This window comes from Pelodiscus sinensis, chromosome 7, assembly GCF_052426305.1.
Source record: "Pelodiscus sinensis isolate ZL-2025 chromosome 7, ASM5242630v1, whole genome shotgun sequence".
Lineage (NCBI taxonomy): Eukaryota > Metazoa > Chordata > Testudines > Trionychidae > Pelodiscus > Pelodiscus sinensis.
In genome coordinates this window covers 66,293,246-66,310,227 of record NC_143058.1, presented here as the reverse complement: position 1 = coordinate 66,310,227, position 16,982 = coordinate 66,293,246, and the positions used below count along the sequence as shown (strand labels likewise).

Sequence of the window (16,982 nt, the reverse complement as noted above, 5' to 3'; positions counted from 1 at the left end):
ACAGTGGTGTGGCATGGGGGGAAGTTGCCCCTGGGTGCCATTCTAGGGGAGTGCCAATTTAGTCCCCCTCCATTCCCCTATCATCCTTCGACACGCCTGTTCCTCCTCCGTGCCGGCTGGAGCCACCTCCTCGCCTGCCCCTGCTCCACCTCCACTGGCAGGTTAGTGTGTGCAGGGGGCCCCACCTGAAACTGGAGGGGGCGGGGGAAGACCTAGTACAAGCTCTCTCCCCCCTAAGCTCCCTTCAGGGTCAGGCTCAGCTGTGCACCGGAGGGGGGCGGGGGGAAGGGCAAATTTTGCCTTTGCCTCCGGGTGCGAAACACCCTCACTATGCCTCTAGTGTGATCAGAAGGCAGTAGGAAGGAACAGAGCGGGGGCCATGACAAAAAGAGCAGAAGTTCCTGACAGAGTTCTCTAGTTTTGATGGGCTGGGCATGCGTGCCCCGGCGAGAATGTCTCCAGCCATTTGAAGCAGAACCAGAATGCCTGGCCAGTGCCCTCTCTCCAGAGATGCTTGCGTTCCATGGCTCCGAGGAAGCGTGCTCTCTACGGTGGAAAGCTTGTCTTTCTCTCCAGTCGAAGTTGGTGCAATAAAGGCTATTACCTCACCCACCTTGTGCCTTTCTGATGTCCTGGGACCAACCTGTCTACCACAGCACTGGGTGGAATAAGTTCCCCAAACAGCTCTTAGAGCAGATCTTTTAGAAAAACACCCAGTCTTGCTTTATAATTTGTCAGTCGTGGGGAATCCCCAACGACGCTTGGTCAGTTGTTCCAATGGTTAATTGTTCTCAGTGGTAAGAACTTTTACCTTGCTTCCAGCCTGTATTTATCTAGTTTCAACATCCAGCCTTTGGATCTTTCTCTGCAAGGTTGAAGAGCCTGGTATTAACTATTTGTTTCCTGTGGAAATTACTTAGACTGCAAATTAACGTTGGGCTACATTTGACAATGGCAGTAGAACTTCACAATTACAAACGCTGGTGTTACAGATTGACTGTGCACCTCATTTGGAAGCAGAAGTATATAATCGGGCAGCAGTGGGGGTGGGGGAGCAAATAAGGTACATTACTGCGTTCAGTGTAAGCCACTAACAGAATTAAGGCAAAGCTTTTAAAAACATTGACTAGGTAAGGAAACTCTTGCTGTGTTTGTTTCATTTAAATTAAGATGGTTAAATCAGCATTTTTCTTCTACATGGTACATTTCAAAGCTCTCTATTCCTTTCAGATCTTTACAACTGAACATTGTCCTCAAACATAACATTTTATTCAGAGTTACAAACATTTCAGAATTATGAATAACCTCCATTCCCAAGGTGTTCACAACTCTGAGGTTCTACTGTATTTGAGAGAGGTGTGGTTTTTTTGGGTTTGGACATTTGGCCAAAATGTCCATGTACTTTAAATGTCCATTGTCTGTCTTTCAGGAATGGTAGTGATAAAGCCGCCACAAGTGTGATCAGAGACACGCAGAATTCTGACGATGAGGACGATCAGTTTGTGGTGGAGGCAGCACCCCAGCTCCCTGAAATGCCAGAAATGGAAGCGGTCTGTTAATATAACACACGCCCAGCATGTTTGTTCAGACGTGCTCAGAGTTCCCTCAGTGCTGCGCAGTGTTTTGTTTGCGCTGTTTGTATACGAGACACGCTTTAGATCATAGCAAGGGACGCTTCCTTGGAACTAAAAGCTTTTACTTTTTCTTTTGCAGGAGCCAGTAACGGAGCTGGATGGTGATGAGACGCATGGTAAGTTCCCTGCTCTTCTCCGTTCGTCTACGATTCAGACCCTACGTAGGATTTAAAAGAATCTTAAGTAGATAACGAGAGTAACAGTTCTTGATCCTGTCTTGATCTTGCATCCTGAGAGTACGTACTTCTGACTTATGCAACAACTTTACAAAAACAAACACACAGAAATGAGCTATTTAGCAAAAGCCATCTGTTCTTACTGTGAGAGAGTAGCAGGATCCACAGTCTGGTGGGGATACATGTATATTAATGCATCCTGTTTGCAAGAGTTTAGAACCCTGAATATATTTTACTGAGTATTACGGTAAGTGCAGCTTGTAAATTCCATGAAGAACCATCAGAACAAAGTGAAACTCTACTGTGGTTTCAGTATGTGTTTGTCAAGTTTAAAGAAGATCAAACCACTGAACTGGCAGAAGTCAGTGGCTAAACACCATGAACCAAAGTTGGTTGAAGTGCTCAACCAGCTTTTTACAGCAGTAGCCTTAGGTGAAGAAAGACTATTTTCTTCATTTCAGTTTATTCAGCTGGTTCACTTCAGTGATTAGATTAGATATATCATTCATAGCTGAGAAACTGATTGAGTTGAAAAATCAGCAAAGTTTGTTCTCCTTCCCTAATCTATGAATAAAAACTACAGATGAGAGGCTGAATGAAATCTGCTAGTCCTAAAATCTTGACAGCAGCAGCGTGGGGCAGCAGGCAGCTCCTCAGGAGCTGGTGCGCACCGGCAGCCAGCTTTTGAGCCAGCTCCCTGCGTGTTTCGGGAGCCTGCACGTAACCGTGAAGGTTAACCCATGAGCCCAGGCTCATCAGTTAACTCTTACACAGTTATGCTTGTGCATCTTTATTTAATAAAATACACTTCCACATACTTTTGTGTTGATTTAAAGAAATTTGAAAAAATTAAAACTAAAACCACCTTTTATCTTTGATATTTTTGCAGAAGAAAGGTTTCCCTTTAACTACCTACTTTGTCTAGTCCAGGTTGTGTTTAGGTCAGCAGTTCAAGTGCTAGAATGGTTATAACCTGAGGTTGTTTATTGACAGAAGGAGTTAGTTTGGGGATGGTGTCCTTTGGACTGCTCAGATTTTATCCTTCTCCTATCCGTTACCCTCTGACCAAGCAGATCTGTATGTGGCTCCTCCCATAAAGCCTTTGTCTTTGATCACCAGTCAAATGGGTTCAGTTTAGAAATGTAGGTCCTGCCTCTTCGGCTGCTCAAGTCACAGAAGCAAAAGACTGACCGAGCTTGGTAGGTGCCTCAGGAAGATGAACAAAGCCCAGTAGGCCACTATTAAGATTCTATGACTTGACTTGATTTCCTTTCTTCTCTCCCAACTCCTCTCTGGTTATACAGTGCAGTGTACTTGCCCATACGCCATCATATAAGAGGAGAGACTTGTTTACTAGAATACACTTGAAGATGGTCTAAAATCAGTTTCATTGAACAGAATCAAGTGCTCAGATTATTTACAACAGAGTTTTAGCATCAGCCACCAGCACTAAGAGAAATATTGATTTTCAACAGGTGGTCTTGTAAAAAGAATCTTGGAAACAAAGAGAGATTACGAGACATCGCATCAGTCAAAGCCTACAGAGAAGGTAATGTGATAATGGGCTCCAAAGATTTGTGACTGGCATGTGTTTCAATAGTGACCTGTCTTGGCCGTGCACTGCTTTTTTACCTTCTCAGTTTTCATTTCCTTGCTTATGTTGTTGTTACCCTTGATTTTTTTCTTTAAATTTGACTTCATGCTTCTCAAATTCTGTCTAGTTTCCGTATCGCTCTCTGCCTTCTTCCCTTTTTTCATTCTGCTTTTGTATGTTTCCATGCTCCCTTTTCATGTCCTTGATTTTCATCATTAGCTGGAAAATGCAAAAAAGACAGGGCAGAGAAGGAGAAGAATAGTGACTCTCAGAAGACAGTGAGAGATGTCACTATCAATGTACCTGACTGCTCGTGATCAGAGCCCTACAACTGACGTTCCTATTTACAAACTATAGAGGTCCTCTTGAAGCAGTAAGGCTGTTAATTCAATATCTGCTGGCAGGAATGAGCTGTCTGTATACAAATGCTTAGAGCAGTGGTGAGCGACCTGACACACGTGGGCTGCATGTGGCTCGTTGGGGTAAGCCACTGGCAGGCTGCCAGACAGGTTGTTTACCTTGTGTCCACAGGCACAGGGGCCCACGGTGCCCATTGGCCGTGGTTTGCACGGGGGCCTGGCCACCCTGTCACTGGCTGGGAATGGCAAACGGTAGTCTGGCAGCCTGCCAGTGGCTTCCACTGGCGAGCAGCGTGCGGCCCAAGGTCTGCAGGTTTGCCACCACTGAAGAGAACGGAAGGGCTGAGCAATGGGACAGGCTGCCAGCAGCACACTCTGGACTTGATTGGGTGTCTGTGCAGGTGGCCTTTCCTAGGCCTGTAACTAGATGGTGCTGTTCAGTCATCCAATCTGAGAAACTAGATGTGGGGGACTATCCCGCCATCCAGCTCATTCCTCTGCCGGGGGCGGATGGGGGAGGTTCTGCCGAGCTAAGCCACAAGGCTCTAGCCATTTCCTATGGGAAGCTGTACAACACTAATCGTAGATTGCCCCCAAAAGAAGAGTCTCCAGCCAGGGCAATCCGCCTCAATCTGCTTTTCAATCTTTTCATTCCGTTTCTCCTTCACCCTCAGAGCACTCGTGCTCCCTTCTGCCCACTGACGTTTCCCAAACACCAATGGGAGGTGTAGTTTCTGTGTCTGTCGTGGGACTGCTAAGCAGCTGCTGTGCTGGGTCTGCGGCTGCTTTTCACGTGACGGCAGAGACATCTTTGTGACCCAGCGAGAAGCGGCTGTTCTGACCGTAGGGAAGATGAAGGGTGCTTGCTAGCCATGCTAATTCAAGGGTGGGGTTCGCTCGCAGCAGTCTGAGAGGATATTGGATTGTAGGAAAGCATTTGCCTTACTTTGAGGAATGAAGACATTGTACGTGTGTGCCAAAAGCCACAGTGTGAAAGATGCCTTCGCTCAGGCACTGTCAGTAGGGAAGTTGCAGGCCGCTGTGGTGAAGGTGATGCAGCTGTGTAGCTGACACGCTGGCGGCATAGGAACCAAGGGGGGCGCTTCTCTCAGCACACAGCTGAACTCTCTAGGTAACGTGGTGATTGCAAACATTTAGCTGTGGCTGGCAATCAGAAAGTTGGGTTCCCCCCCATAAACGTCCATGTCTTCCTTAGACATATTGCTAGAGCTCCTCAAGCTGCGAGAAGAACGTTTCTTCTTTTCATCTTCAATTCTTTGAGCCTTTGAAGCCTAGAGCTGTTAGCAGAGCTCAGAACGTGTCTGTCTGTATTTGCAGAGCTGTTTCTTATGTTCATCGAGGTATGAGTAGATGTTTGATTTTAAAAATCCAGTCTGTAAAGTGGGTAAAAATGGCAAATGAATGCAGAGGGGTCAGCAGTGTTCTGTTTTGACTCGTGGATAGTACACACCGTAACTGTGACTGCTATGTAGCAGTTAGTCATAGCTTTATGTGAATTACTTTCCATGGCATTCCTCACAAGCATACCTACACTTTCTTGAAACACTGATGTTAGAAAAGGAAGGTTAAATCTACAAATGCCAAAGCTATGTAGTGAAAGTACTTAAAATAATATACCAACTTTTCAGGTCAAACAAAGAGGTCACCTTGAAAATACATAAGGGTTTTGCTGCCTTGATTAGTTGCATTCAGCCTAACAAATTCCTGAAAAGACTTCCTAAATATATTTGGTTAGAACCTGACTCCCATATTAAGCAGTTAGGCAAAGAAACAGATGGTTTGTTTTGTATTCCACTTCATTTATTTGAGGCCTGGCAAAAGTAGACAAGTTATGAAATCGTTTTTGCTAAGTAGGGTCACATACTAAAAACAGTCCCATCTTCATATATCACAAAAGTTCATTGGCTCTGAAAAAGAAGCAATTCTGCAAAGTTTTTGCTAGAAACAAATTTATCAAATAGTTACATGACTTGGATAAAGTTACCTTTTATCAGAAACGGCGTAGAAACAAAAATCTCACCACTTCAAGACCAAATCAGTCATGATGATTATTTTGCTGGAGTTCCTCAGAACAGAGCTAGTGCAGTCTGTGCTTACCATATCCAGTGGGACAGTCATGTCAGTCCCAGGATACTAGAGAGAGAAGAGGAGATAATAGTTTTTAGCTGAAGAAGTGCTCTGTGTAGTTCAAAAGCTTGTGTGTCTCACCAACAGAGATTGGTTCCATAAAGGATGTTCTCATTAGTAAAACGTATGGCTGATAAAATAGCTGTTTGTTTAAACCATCCTCAGCTCAGCTGTTATAACACAGTTTGTGCTTTGGGAATCCAAGCTTCTCTCTAGCCTACTAGTTTGTATCTCAAGGAAATCCCTACAGTAGGATTAACTCTTCATATGCAGCAACCCTAGGGCCCTAGTGGGAGCATTTGTATTATCAGTGCTTTGTCATTACGCTGCAAGAAAATACAGTGAGGAACTTTCGATACAGGCATAAGAAATATGTTTCTGCATGTAGACAACTGTACTGAAGAGCCTGGATATGGCTGAGTAACCTTTCATTTAACACCACAGCGGGGCAATTAACACAGGCTACTGGAATGCTCAAATCCAGCTTGTCTTTTATCCTAGTCCCAGGTTCAGGTCACCGTGAGCACAGTTCTCAGAAAGATGGTTGCATGTAGTGGGCACGAGAACCAGGATTTTGTGAATTTTATTTATTACTAGAAGATTGACCTGGCGCTGCTCAGGTCCTTAACTCAATTCATTTTTCTTCATTGGACAATACAATGAAAATGTCCACAGCAATGCTTTACATGGGATGGGGTTGGGGAGGAGGGGTCAATAGCAGCTTGTCCCCCGAAGAGAGGACAGCCCCCCAAACCTCTCACCACAGCAGCTCGGGGCCAGGTGAGAAGTGCCTCTCCATGGCTGCTGTAGCTCCAGCAGGCACAGCCAACGGAGGGGCGCATGTCCCCCCAGCTGGGGCAGTCCAGGTTCATCTGTCCTCTTCTCCCCAGCCAGAGAGAAATGCAGCAAACTGGGCACTTCCCCTTGCTCGCTGATGAAGGGGAACAGCCGACAATGTCCCCATATGAATCAGGAGTGTGTGTGTGTGGGAGGGGAGCTTTGTCTTCCCTGAAGGGTGCCAAGAGGGTGGGAGGCTCAGGCTGGGCAGTCCCTTTCACTTGCCTGGGGTCTCTCTTTTTTCTGATTGATTTTATGAGACGCAATCCCATCCCTGGCACAGCCCAACCCTTCCCTTGCTTTAAGTTATGATCAGAGGAATCTGTATCCCGGATGTGGTGGTCCTAGCTCTTACCATCGAGGAGGAGTTCTTGAACAGAGAAACTCTCAAATATGTAGCCGATAAAAAATCCAAACCGTTCATTGGAGTCAGACTGACAGAGAAAACAAAACTTGTCCAAAATGGCTCCTGTGCTCTAGGAAAGAGGGGAAACAAATACATTAACGTGACTGTTTTGCTCTACTTGGATAGCAGGACATACTACGTCCTACATGCCCTTTTACTGAACTGTTAACCATTTATAGTGTGCATGGTCTATAATTCAATCCATATTCTACTGCTGTTCATTTTAAAATAAGCAATATCTGTGATAATAAATAGAATGAAAACCTCTGTCAATTCATAGAAATACTGACTCCAGAAATACCCTTTCAAAATATTGCACAATTGCATCATCTTTCCTACTTTCTTTAGGACACCTGGCAATTCAAATGTATCAAACCAAGTGAATATTAGAACTGGGTGTTGTGTGATTAAGCCATTTGCAGTACTAGGTACACCCTAACCTTCCGCTAGTTGCTGAAGGCGGAATACGGAGAGGCTACGTCTACACTGCAGGCTTCTTGTGCAAGAACTGTTTTGCAGAAGAGTTCTTGTGCAAAAAATCTTCCACAAGAGCGCGTCCACGCTGCCATGACTTTTGTGCAAGAGCATCCATAGCAGTGTGGACGCCCTCTTGCGCAAGAAAGTTCTGATGGCCATTTTAACCATAGGGACTTCTTGCACAAGAAATTAGTGTTGCCTGTCTACACTGGCCTCTTGTGGAAGAGCTCTTGCGCAAGAGGGCTTATTCCTTGTGGGGAGAGAAATAACTCTTCCAGAAGAAGCCCTGTTTTCTGACGCTGTACTGTAAATTTACTTGTGCAAGAACGCGCATGCAGCATAGATAGCCAGCAAGTTTTTGCACAAGGATGGCTGTTATTGCGCAAGAAGCGTGCAATGTAGACACAGCCTGAAAGTAAATCCTGTAGGTTGGTAGTTTATTTTGGGTTCCCCTTCCCTCTGACATCAATGGTACCTTTTCCCTCATTGATTTAAAAGAGTGGGTTGTTTGAGACGTATGACCAACTTGAAATGATTCTGGCATTTGTCTGAAAATGGAATATCTCCTTTCATATTTGTGCAAAATGAGCAAAGCTGACGTAGGATTTACCACCCACACTGCTTGTTGTAATGCACCATCTGCCAGTATTCTTTGTGATTTAAAGCGAAATGATCCAAGTAAATATTAACCCATAAATGGTCAGGAACTGTTCTTTTTTTAACAACTGCCTTTCTTTCTTACTAGGCACTCTTGCAAAGTTTTCCATATTCGCTCTGTAGAAACAGTAGCGCCTCTTCAAGGAGTGTCTCTGGGTGCTCTGCTGTTCATGTGTCTGCGCCTGACTGGAGCTTTGAGAGAGCCGTGTCCGTTCCACTCAGACGTGCACTCTCCCTCCCGTGTGCTCTTCTTCGTCCTCAGTTCTTTGTCACTGCCCCAGTCGGGGCTCTTTACCTCAGCGTTTGAGTTCAATGTCTTGGCTCCTGCTAGAGGTTCCATTTGTCTTTTCTTAGCTTTATAGGAATCTCTTTATTCCCCCCATGATTTAAAAAAAAATCCTTTCCCCTGTTCTCTCTCCTACCTCTTTTTCCCTGTCTGCAGAGTGCCCTGTACAGAGTTACCTGGCTCCCCTACATTGCATAGGTTTAAACAATGCAATACCAGTTATAGATGACACCCTGGCTATGTTCAGTGCCTCATCCCTATGTACCTTGTGCCAGTAAGTGAAGGCTAAATCCCAAAAAGTCAGAGTTAAAGCTGAAACTAGTCCTCCTGGAAAGTGCTCTTAAACAGTCATCTGACCCTGGTCCCAAATCCCCTCCCTGGCAAAGACAGTCCCTGGAGCTTTCAGCCTCTAAGGGGGGAGAGCCAAGCAGGAAATCTTAAGGAGTCTCCAAGCTGAAAAGTTCCAGTCTGATTGAAGAGAAGACTAGGTAGGGTGATGGAATAGAGGTCTATAAAATCGTGATTGGCGTGGAGAAAGTAAATAAAGAAAACTTATTTTACTCCTTCACATAACTCAAGAACTAAGGGGTCACCAAATGAAATTAGTAGGTAGCAGGATTAAAACAAACAAAAGGAAGTTTTTCTTCACGTAGCGCATAGTCAACTTGTGGAACTCCTTGCCAGAGGATGTTGAGAAGGCCAGGACTTAAACAGGGTTCAAAAAAGAACTAGTTACATTCATTGAGGATGGGTCCATCAATGGCTATTAGCCAGGCTGGGCAGGGATGGTGTTCCTAGTCTGTTTGTCAGAGGCTGGGAATGGGCAACAAGGGAGGGATCATGTGATGATTCCCTGTCTGTTCACTCCTTCTGAGGCACCTGATTTTGGCAGCTGTCGGCAGATAGGACACTGGGCTAGATGGGCCTTTGGTCTGACCCAGTCTGGCCACTCTGATGTCCTCACCCAAAGAGGTGAAAGAAATATTGTACATCTCCTCCTCCGCTCAAATCGCCCACCCACTCAATTCGTTGTTTCCCGACCCTGCTAAGATCAGTTGGCAAACCCCAGCCTCTAGTGCACCAGAATGCAAAAAGGACTGATTAAAAACAAGATTGTGTGCCCTCTGAGGAAGCAGAGATTTTTTGTGTGTGCGCGTGCGTGTGCGCACGCATCCTCCACCCAGGTCTATTGTTGTGGACACTGTGAACAAAAGCAACATAGTAAGTCCATTCCTTCTGGCAGCGACTGGAAAAGACTTGATTTATTTGGTAGGGAGGCATAGTTCTCAGCTATTTTGCTGTTCAGGTTTGCACATTTCCAATCCCTAATGGCGAAGTATGACCACATGAACAATGCTAAACTTAAGGTATTTGTTGACCACTTACCAGAAGCACGATGAGAACTGTTTTGAGCAGTGAGTCATCTAGGAGGGCTGCTGAGCTGTGAGTGGCACTTTCGCCCACACGAGAGTTGGCAGGAACAGCAGCCTGCGCCATAAGCAGTGGTGGTGCGACAGGCCTCAGTTACACTCCTCCTTGGGTTCAAATGTATAAACCATCAGCCACTGACTCCTCACCCTTTTAGGGCTCTGTCTCAAAATACCGAAATACTGGAGTTGAGGTCTTGGTCGATTTGGGTGTAACTGACGTGTGATGCGATGCTGCCTGCCACTGTGAAGGAATTTAAAAAAAAAAAAGAGGATGAGCATAAGGTGCTCAGAGACTGAGCTTGTAGTCATCCAGGCCAAAGGGTGTCAGATGCAGGGAGACAGTCTGTGGCTCTCAGGAGAGAGATGATGTCTAGAGGTGAATGTATGGAGAGTAGTGTGGGATGTGGAACAAATGGACACTTATTACTGACTTAATCTGTGTTAACTTGGTTATCTCCCCAAGAGCCTGCCAAGGCGGTGAAGCATCAGAGTAGCTCTCTGTGGAACACTCCCTCTAACACTATTGGCGTTCTGTGAGTGGAAATGCTTCCTAGATCACGAATGAGAAGAGAGACACGTTTGAAGTTTGTATTACCAATGAGCACAAGTACCTGAGTAATGCCCTTGTTAATGGGTACTGCGGTACGGTATAATGAAACACCTGCCTTGGAGAAAGTAATAATGGCCAAACAGAGGAAGGAAAATGAGCATTTCTTTTGCTGGTCTAACCATCGAGCCCATAACACTCAAGACCTGACTTTGGGAGCTAAGATCACAATGTTCACCAGTGTTCACTGCCTTGCCCGATTCCTAATTAAACAAATGTGAAGTTCTAAAATCCCTGAAAACTCAGAAGGCCCATAGTTTTCATACAGAATGTGTGTGGTAAACTACAAGCATCAAAAGTAAGTAAATCTGCCTTAAAATCTTAGAAGTGTTTTTCTAAAATATATATCTGAGTTGCTCAGTAATTCAAAGGCTGCTGAAATGTGGTTGGCAGGCATCCCTGGTGCCTGCAGGTGCAGCTGAGCAAACAATCCACAGCTTGTGTAGGAAGAAAGGCCCATCAGGTAGGGGACAGTAGGGCATATTGTGGCCCAGTGAGGCACACCCACGCTACCACCTCTGGATTTATATAGGCGGCAGGACCTGCTTTTAGTAACAGATCAGTCCTGGGGCTAGGCTGCTAAATAAAGACCTTTCTAGTTTTCCTGCATCCGTTACATTGCTGCAAGGAATTTATATAATCTTCAAAGGGCACCGATTTTGCACTAAAGGAAAACTCAGGTTTGGAACCCATGCCCTCTGGCTGCTGGCTATTTTTTTTTTTTTAAATAGACAGAAAAATGAATCCAGAAAGGAGGGAGGTAGGATGGGGATGGCAATTTCTCTTGCAGCAAATGGTGCACTGAAGAAAAGTTCATTGGAATGGGTTTGTTATAGAATGTTAATGATGTATCCACTCAGACCAGATTGGTCCATACAGAAACGGCCACACCGGCTGAGACCAAAGTCCACCTAGCTCAGTGTTCCATCTTTCGATGTTCCCAGCTTCTGACAGACATACCAGGGACCCCATCCCTGCCCATCTTGGCTATTCGACCTAACCTCCAGGAATCAATCTAGCTCTTTTTTGAACCCTGTAAGTCCCGGTCTTCACAACCTCCTCTGTCAAGGAGTCCCACAGTTTGACTCTGAGCTGCGTGAAGAAGTATTTCCTTTTGTTTGTTTTAAACTGGCTGCCTATTAATTTCAAGTAGTGACCCATAGTGCTTATGTGACGGGAACAAGTCAATAACTTTTCCTTACTCGCTTTCTCCACACCTGTCATGGTTTTATAGACCTCTGATGGTTTTATAGAACAATCATTTAGTGTTTTCACAGGGAGGAACCTGCCTTTTCTCAGTTCTTATAGAACCTGTCCAAGTCAGCTGATTTTGGATTGAAGCTGGTCCAGGACCCTACAAGTACACGGTTAAGTTCCTGGGGCAGCAGCTTTTGTTCAGTGAGGGATGCATTGTTTTGGGCCCACTGGTTAAGGAGATGGAGCAGACTTCTCACGTAGCTTCCTTATCTTAAGACAGTCAAGTATATTTGTCCCAAGAGCTCAAACTAACGTCGTCCTCCTGAGGAGCCAGTGGTAAGAGGGCCCTAGCCGGAAAGAAGACTGGCCCCAGGTATGGTTCTGCAGCCCAGGATCCTGAGTTGCTTTTGCTTCTCTCCTCCTGTCCGAGTCTGACATTAGCCTTGTTCTAGATTTTCTCTTGCACACTGCTGATCGACTGATCCTTTCAAATGGGCTTTTCTTGCTGCCCAATTGCCACTCATGCAGTTGAAGGCCCAGATAGGAATGTTTGGGCAACTTATGCCCTGTAGAGGGCTGCCTGATTTGTACTCACCCTGTACATCGACCTCAGGGGTTACAGAACGCGTCTGTATGGAGGAGAGAGCTCTGCCAGTGGTGAGAGTCCTGGGGGAGATGTGGAGGCAGCAGAGCTGTTGCTGCTTGGTTTCCAGCTTCGTTCAACAGTTAGATTAATGGGAGCTTTTTTTGTTTGATCTTTGTCTTTGCTTGATGTCATGGAAGCTGTGTGCTGTCAGACTTGTTAATGTAACTTGCACTTTCTGCCTTGCCGGAGCGGGAAAGCATTCTGTTTTAATATTGCTGCGATTGTCCCAACACGCTCTCTGACGAGCACTTTTCAATAAAGTGGTGATACTCCTGACCTCTTGTAGACCAGGTTTAGAAATGTTATTAGCACTATGGTTAAATGTACATAAGGCACAGGGTTAGCAAAGTGTGTCTGTACATCTGAGTTATGTGCACATACAAAGCGTGTTTTAAGTCATAAGATACGTATAGTACATCATTAGCAATAACCCACATTTAGGCAAATAAAATTAACAATAAAGTTGAGTGAAGAGTGACCTTTAGTAATTGAGAATTTAGGGTAGATTGTCCATTATCAAATAAAAACATAGTATTTTCTAGCCTTTTTGCAGTCTGCTTTAGAAATTTCCTTTACAATGTACAACTTCCTTATTTATCTTTTTATTTCACCTCTAAACATTGTTCAGGATCTTTCTTGACTTCATGCTGTCCCCCTTTGTTGTTGTTGTAATCAATGAAATTAGGAGAAGCCGCTTTTGTCAGAAGCCACTAGAAGAAAGGAGAAGGACCTGGTTTCCAAAGAAATAGAGAAGTTTCGTGCATCTATTCAGACGCTGTGCCGGAGTGCGCTGCCTCTTGGGAAAATCATGGACTACATTCAGGAAGATATGGACTCCATGAAGAATGAACTGCAAATGTGGCAGCATGAGACCAAGCGGCATGCAGAGGCTCTGCAGAAGGAGCAGAGGTGAGGATAATGAAAGCATGTCCCGTGCTTTGCAGCCTGGGACAGGCTGGATTGCAGTTTGCTCTTTCGGCAGTTCTGCAGGCAGAGCCACGCTGCCTGTTGTTTAAGGCGGGGGAAGAGGGGGTTTACATGCGTTCTATCAAGGGTCTGCTTTAACTCAGGCTTGAAAGTCCCTTTTCAGCTCTTCTGTTCTGCGAAGAAATAATGTCAAATGAGTTACATGGCAGACAGATGGACTTCTGAAATGCTGATGATTTTCCAAAGCCTTTCCAAAAGCTTTCATTGTGCGCAGGTGCGATCGCTTGTGTGCGCGTGTGATGCAAACAAAATGATGTTTTTGGCTAATGTCTATAAAGGAGTTATTTGAACGAGTACTTCATAGTAGTGTCCGTGCTAGTTGGCAGAGCAGTTTCATCTGTAAAACCCTACCACACTACTCCTCGCTGGCCTGCTTGCACTTATACCTCAGTGGTATATTAAAACTGGAGGGGTGGGGGTTGTGCATAATAAATCCTTACTACGGGGGGGGAGGGGGGGAAGGCTTAAATTGAACGAAACTTTTAAATACACGAGATTAATTGAATAGAAAAAATGATCTGAAGAGTGTAGATTTAAAAAAGATTGGAAGGCAGGAGAGTAAAGCGATGCTTACACTTAGCTAAAGGATTAAGGAAGCTGCATGGTCCGTTGTCTGTGAGCCCCCATTAAGTGTATTGTTGTTTTAGAACAATAGAGACGTAGGGCTGGAAGGGACTCTAGAGATCTAGTGCAGCCTCCTGTGCTGATAGAGCCAAGTAACCCTAGACCATCCTGACAGATGTCTGTCCAACCTGTTGTTAATCTTCTCCTCTCTCTAACAATGTTCCCCAGTATGAGTGCGAACGCTCCCTTGTGACAGATGAAGCCCACTGCTACTTGTCCTTGGAATGGTTTAAATCAGGTAACACAGATCCATTTTCCTGGCATCCTCATAAACTTGGGTAGCTGGGGCTATGTTACACCCTGGTGCATGCACTCTCTCTCTAGAGACAGGTATGGTAATTGGCATGGCACTGTGTACGTAGCCTCAGTGGAAGGCTTGGTTTTAGGATGCTCTGGAGTGGGAGAAGCCCCATCACACTACAGTTGAGGGTTAAACCTGTGAATTTCTGACTTCTGGCACAGGAGTTGAATGGTTGAGATGGGAATAAGTTAGGGTTTTGGTTTGCATGTGAAGTATAATGATGTTAGTATCTTGCATTTACATAGCACCTTCTATCCGAGCATCTCGGCTCGCTTTTCAACGCTACACCACGTACCTGTGAAGGGAAATGGTGTTAACTATATATTCTGCATCCCGAAACTGAGGCCCAGAGGTTAGTTGACTCACCCAGACTTACCAAGAATGTGAAAGCTAACAATAGGACTCAGAGATCTGGACTCCTCAGGTCTGTGCTTATCTAGTGGAAGAACATTGTTCATGCATGCCTGTCATCTACCCTCGCTGGGGTCTCCCAGGATGTCTGTACACTACACCTGCCTCATGGGTCTCTTAGATGCCTCTTCACTTATCCAGAAAATGATCATGGGACCAGACTGCACCTTTTGCACTTTGGGAGGCCTGAGTATGTTTTGGTGGATTCGGGGGCATTAGGACATTTTCAGGATCAATAAAAATGAGTATTTTAAATTTAAATTAAATACAGGTTTGTATTCTTAAAACATGAACCCATTTAAAATATAATTTTAAAATGTCTACCTATGCTAAGGCCTAAAATTATCCATTAAAATAATTTAAATTAAAAAAATCCTAACTAGCACATATTTACTGCCAAGTTTTAAAGAAAGTTTCACTATTTTTAGTGATTTGCATTACTGCCTAAGCATCTGGAACCAGAATGTGTGTAAGTGCTAAGCCAAGAAACAGTGGTAGCCTCCTTTTGCAGGTAAAGGGTTTTTTTTTTCATTTGCTTTTATTCAGCTAACTTAGTTCAGTGACTGTTCCTAGTTACCATGTCTGTCTTTCAGAGTTTTAGAACTAACAGATTTCACCTTCTCTCACATAAATTTTATTCATAGATTGTGAGAGGAAAACAAACTTTCCTACTTTTTCAATGCCCAGTCACAGTTAAGAAACCAGTTGAACCAATCAGTTCACTTTGCTAACTGCAGATTCTTTCGGTATCAGATAATGTTTTGCCTTTATTAAACTTTTTGATGTTTTTCTTATTTAAAATAGCTCTGTGTGTGTGTGTGTGTGTGTGTGCGCGCGCACAAAATAAAATAAAGTGGAAGAAAATTCAATTAAATGCATGAAAATATGCACACATGTATGCTTTCATGCATTTTTAATTTAAATTCAAACCTAATACTGTTTGACATAAAGTAAAACATTAATCATCTAGTAAATAAGAAATGCAGCACTACCTATTCCTAGCGTACTAAAAATGTAGAAGCTAGGAATTTAAACTATATAATTGCTTAAATAGAATTATATCCTCCTGGCTAACAAAGAAGAAACCAACTTTAGTGTGATCCTTATATTTAATTGTAAATCAACATGTTTCAATGGTTACCAGCTAATGAGAATCAACTTTTTTTCTTTAGGAAAATAAAGAAAAGACTCAAATGCAAAACACAGATTAAATTGAAGATTTCAAGCCAGGTTTTCTGCTTGCGGGTTTAACTCAGATTAAAATAGGCGATTTAAATTGTTTGTTTAAAATCAACCCACCCTGCAGGCTTCAACCTTACTGATGGAGAGACTAACATCTCCTTGTAATAGCTGCTCCGTTGTCTCACACAGAAACATTAAAAAATCGAAAACTCTGCAGCCACACATTCTTTGGCAGAGTCATCGTGAAAGCTTAATAAGACCATCATCAACTCCATAGCAGTGCAGAGCTTTCAGAAAAAATGACTCGGCATCAGACATGAAGACAATGTTTCCCATATGTAGTATTACTTGAATGCACAGTGGTGTTTTCTTTCCTTCTGTGGAAGATAATTAATGGGTCCCATTGGGGAAATCCAAGTGCAATTTTCATTGATAATTTTTTGTGATTTGTGGATGGGAAGAACTGAAAGATTATGAAATGGAGACTTCTAAATGACGACTCCAGGGAGTGCATGTGTAATTCTGAACTGCTGCAGGGCACTTCCCTTAGCTGCAGGACCCTAAGTAAAACAAATATGCATCCTTCCAAAATGCTTAAAAGTAAAACATCTCAATTCACATAAGGTTCTTCCTCCATCCCCACCCCCCTTACTCATGAGTCGGTTTATGAAGATAGGAGTCTGTGTCCAGGGTGTGATCCCTGTCCTGGTTTGCAGCAGCTCTGAGGCCTGCACAGTCCCATGTATGGGATGTGTGACCTGCTGCTGCTGAACTTCATGAGCCCTCCAGGAAGCAAATCTGGAGCTGTGCAAGTGACCCTGTGCACTGGCCAGTTGAGGCTGAGGTTACAGGGAGGCCATGTGGTCCCCAACTGCCGGAGTTCCTTCCTTTCCAAGATTAGCTGCTGATGGAAAGACTGGCCTTGCCAGGAAACTTTTCTTTTCCTGCCACTAGTGGTTTGCTGCAGTTAGTCTCCCAGCGGGAGCTGGGTTAGTCTGTATCTGCAAAACCAAGGAGTCCTGT

At 44.3% G+C, this 16,982-nt stretch overlaps 1 protein-coding gene and 1 long non-coding RNA gene across 18 annotated transcripts in view; one reads left to right on the top strand and one right to left on the bottom strand.

The window, feature by feature from the left end:
- LOC112545888 (uncharacterized) overlaps positions 1–16,982 on the bottom strand; it is a 150,701-nt gene that overhangs the window by 20,381 nt on the left and 113,338 nt on the right. For 5 of the 8 annotated variants that reach the window (XR_012905339.2, XR_012905342.2, XR_012905338.2 and 2 more), the window contains 3 exons: positions 9,961–10,245; positions 7,104–7,224; positions 104–5,917 (listed from right to left, as the gene is read on the bottom strand). This is a non-coding gene — a long non-coding RNA (uncharacterized LOC112545888). Of the gene's footprint in view, positions 1–103; positions 5,918–7,103; positions 7,225–9,960; positions 10,246–16,982 lie in introns of those variants that run through there. The other 3 variants (XR_016350120.1, XR_016350119.1, XR_012905349.2) reach the window with 3 other exon arrangements.
- Positions 1–16,982, top strand: part of IFT54 (intraflagellar transport 54) — a 47,964-nt gene that overhangs the window by 28,363 nt on the left and 2,619 nt on the right. For all 10 annotated transcript variants that reach the window (XM_075934083.2, XM_075934084.2, XM_075934088.2 and 7 more), the window contains 4 exons: positions 1,430–1,550; positions 1,714–1,750; positions 3,286–3,359; positions 13,140–13,363. In XM_075934083.2, coding sequence (XP_075790198.1) covers positions 1,430–1,550; positions 1,714–1,750; positions 3,286–3,359; positions 13,140–13,363 — 456 coding nt within the window. The remainder of the gene's footprint in view (positions 1–1,429; positions 1,551–1,713; positions 1,751–3,285; positions 3,360–13,139; positions 13,364–16,982) is intronic.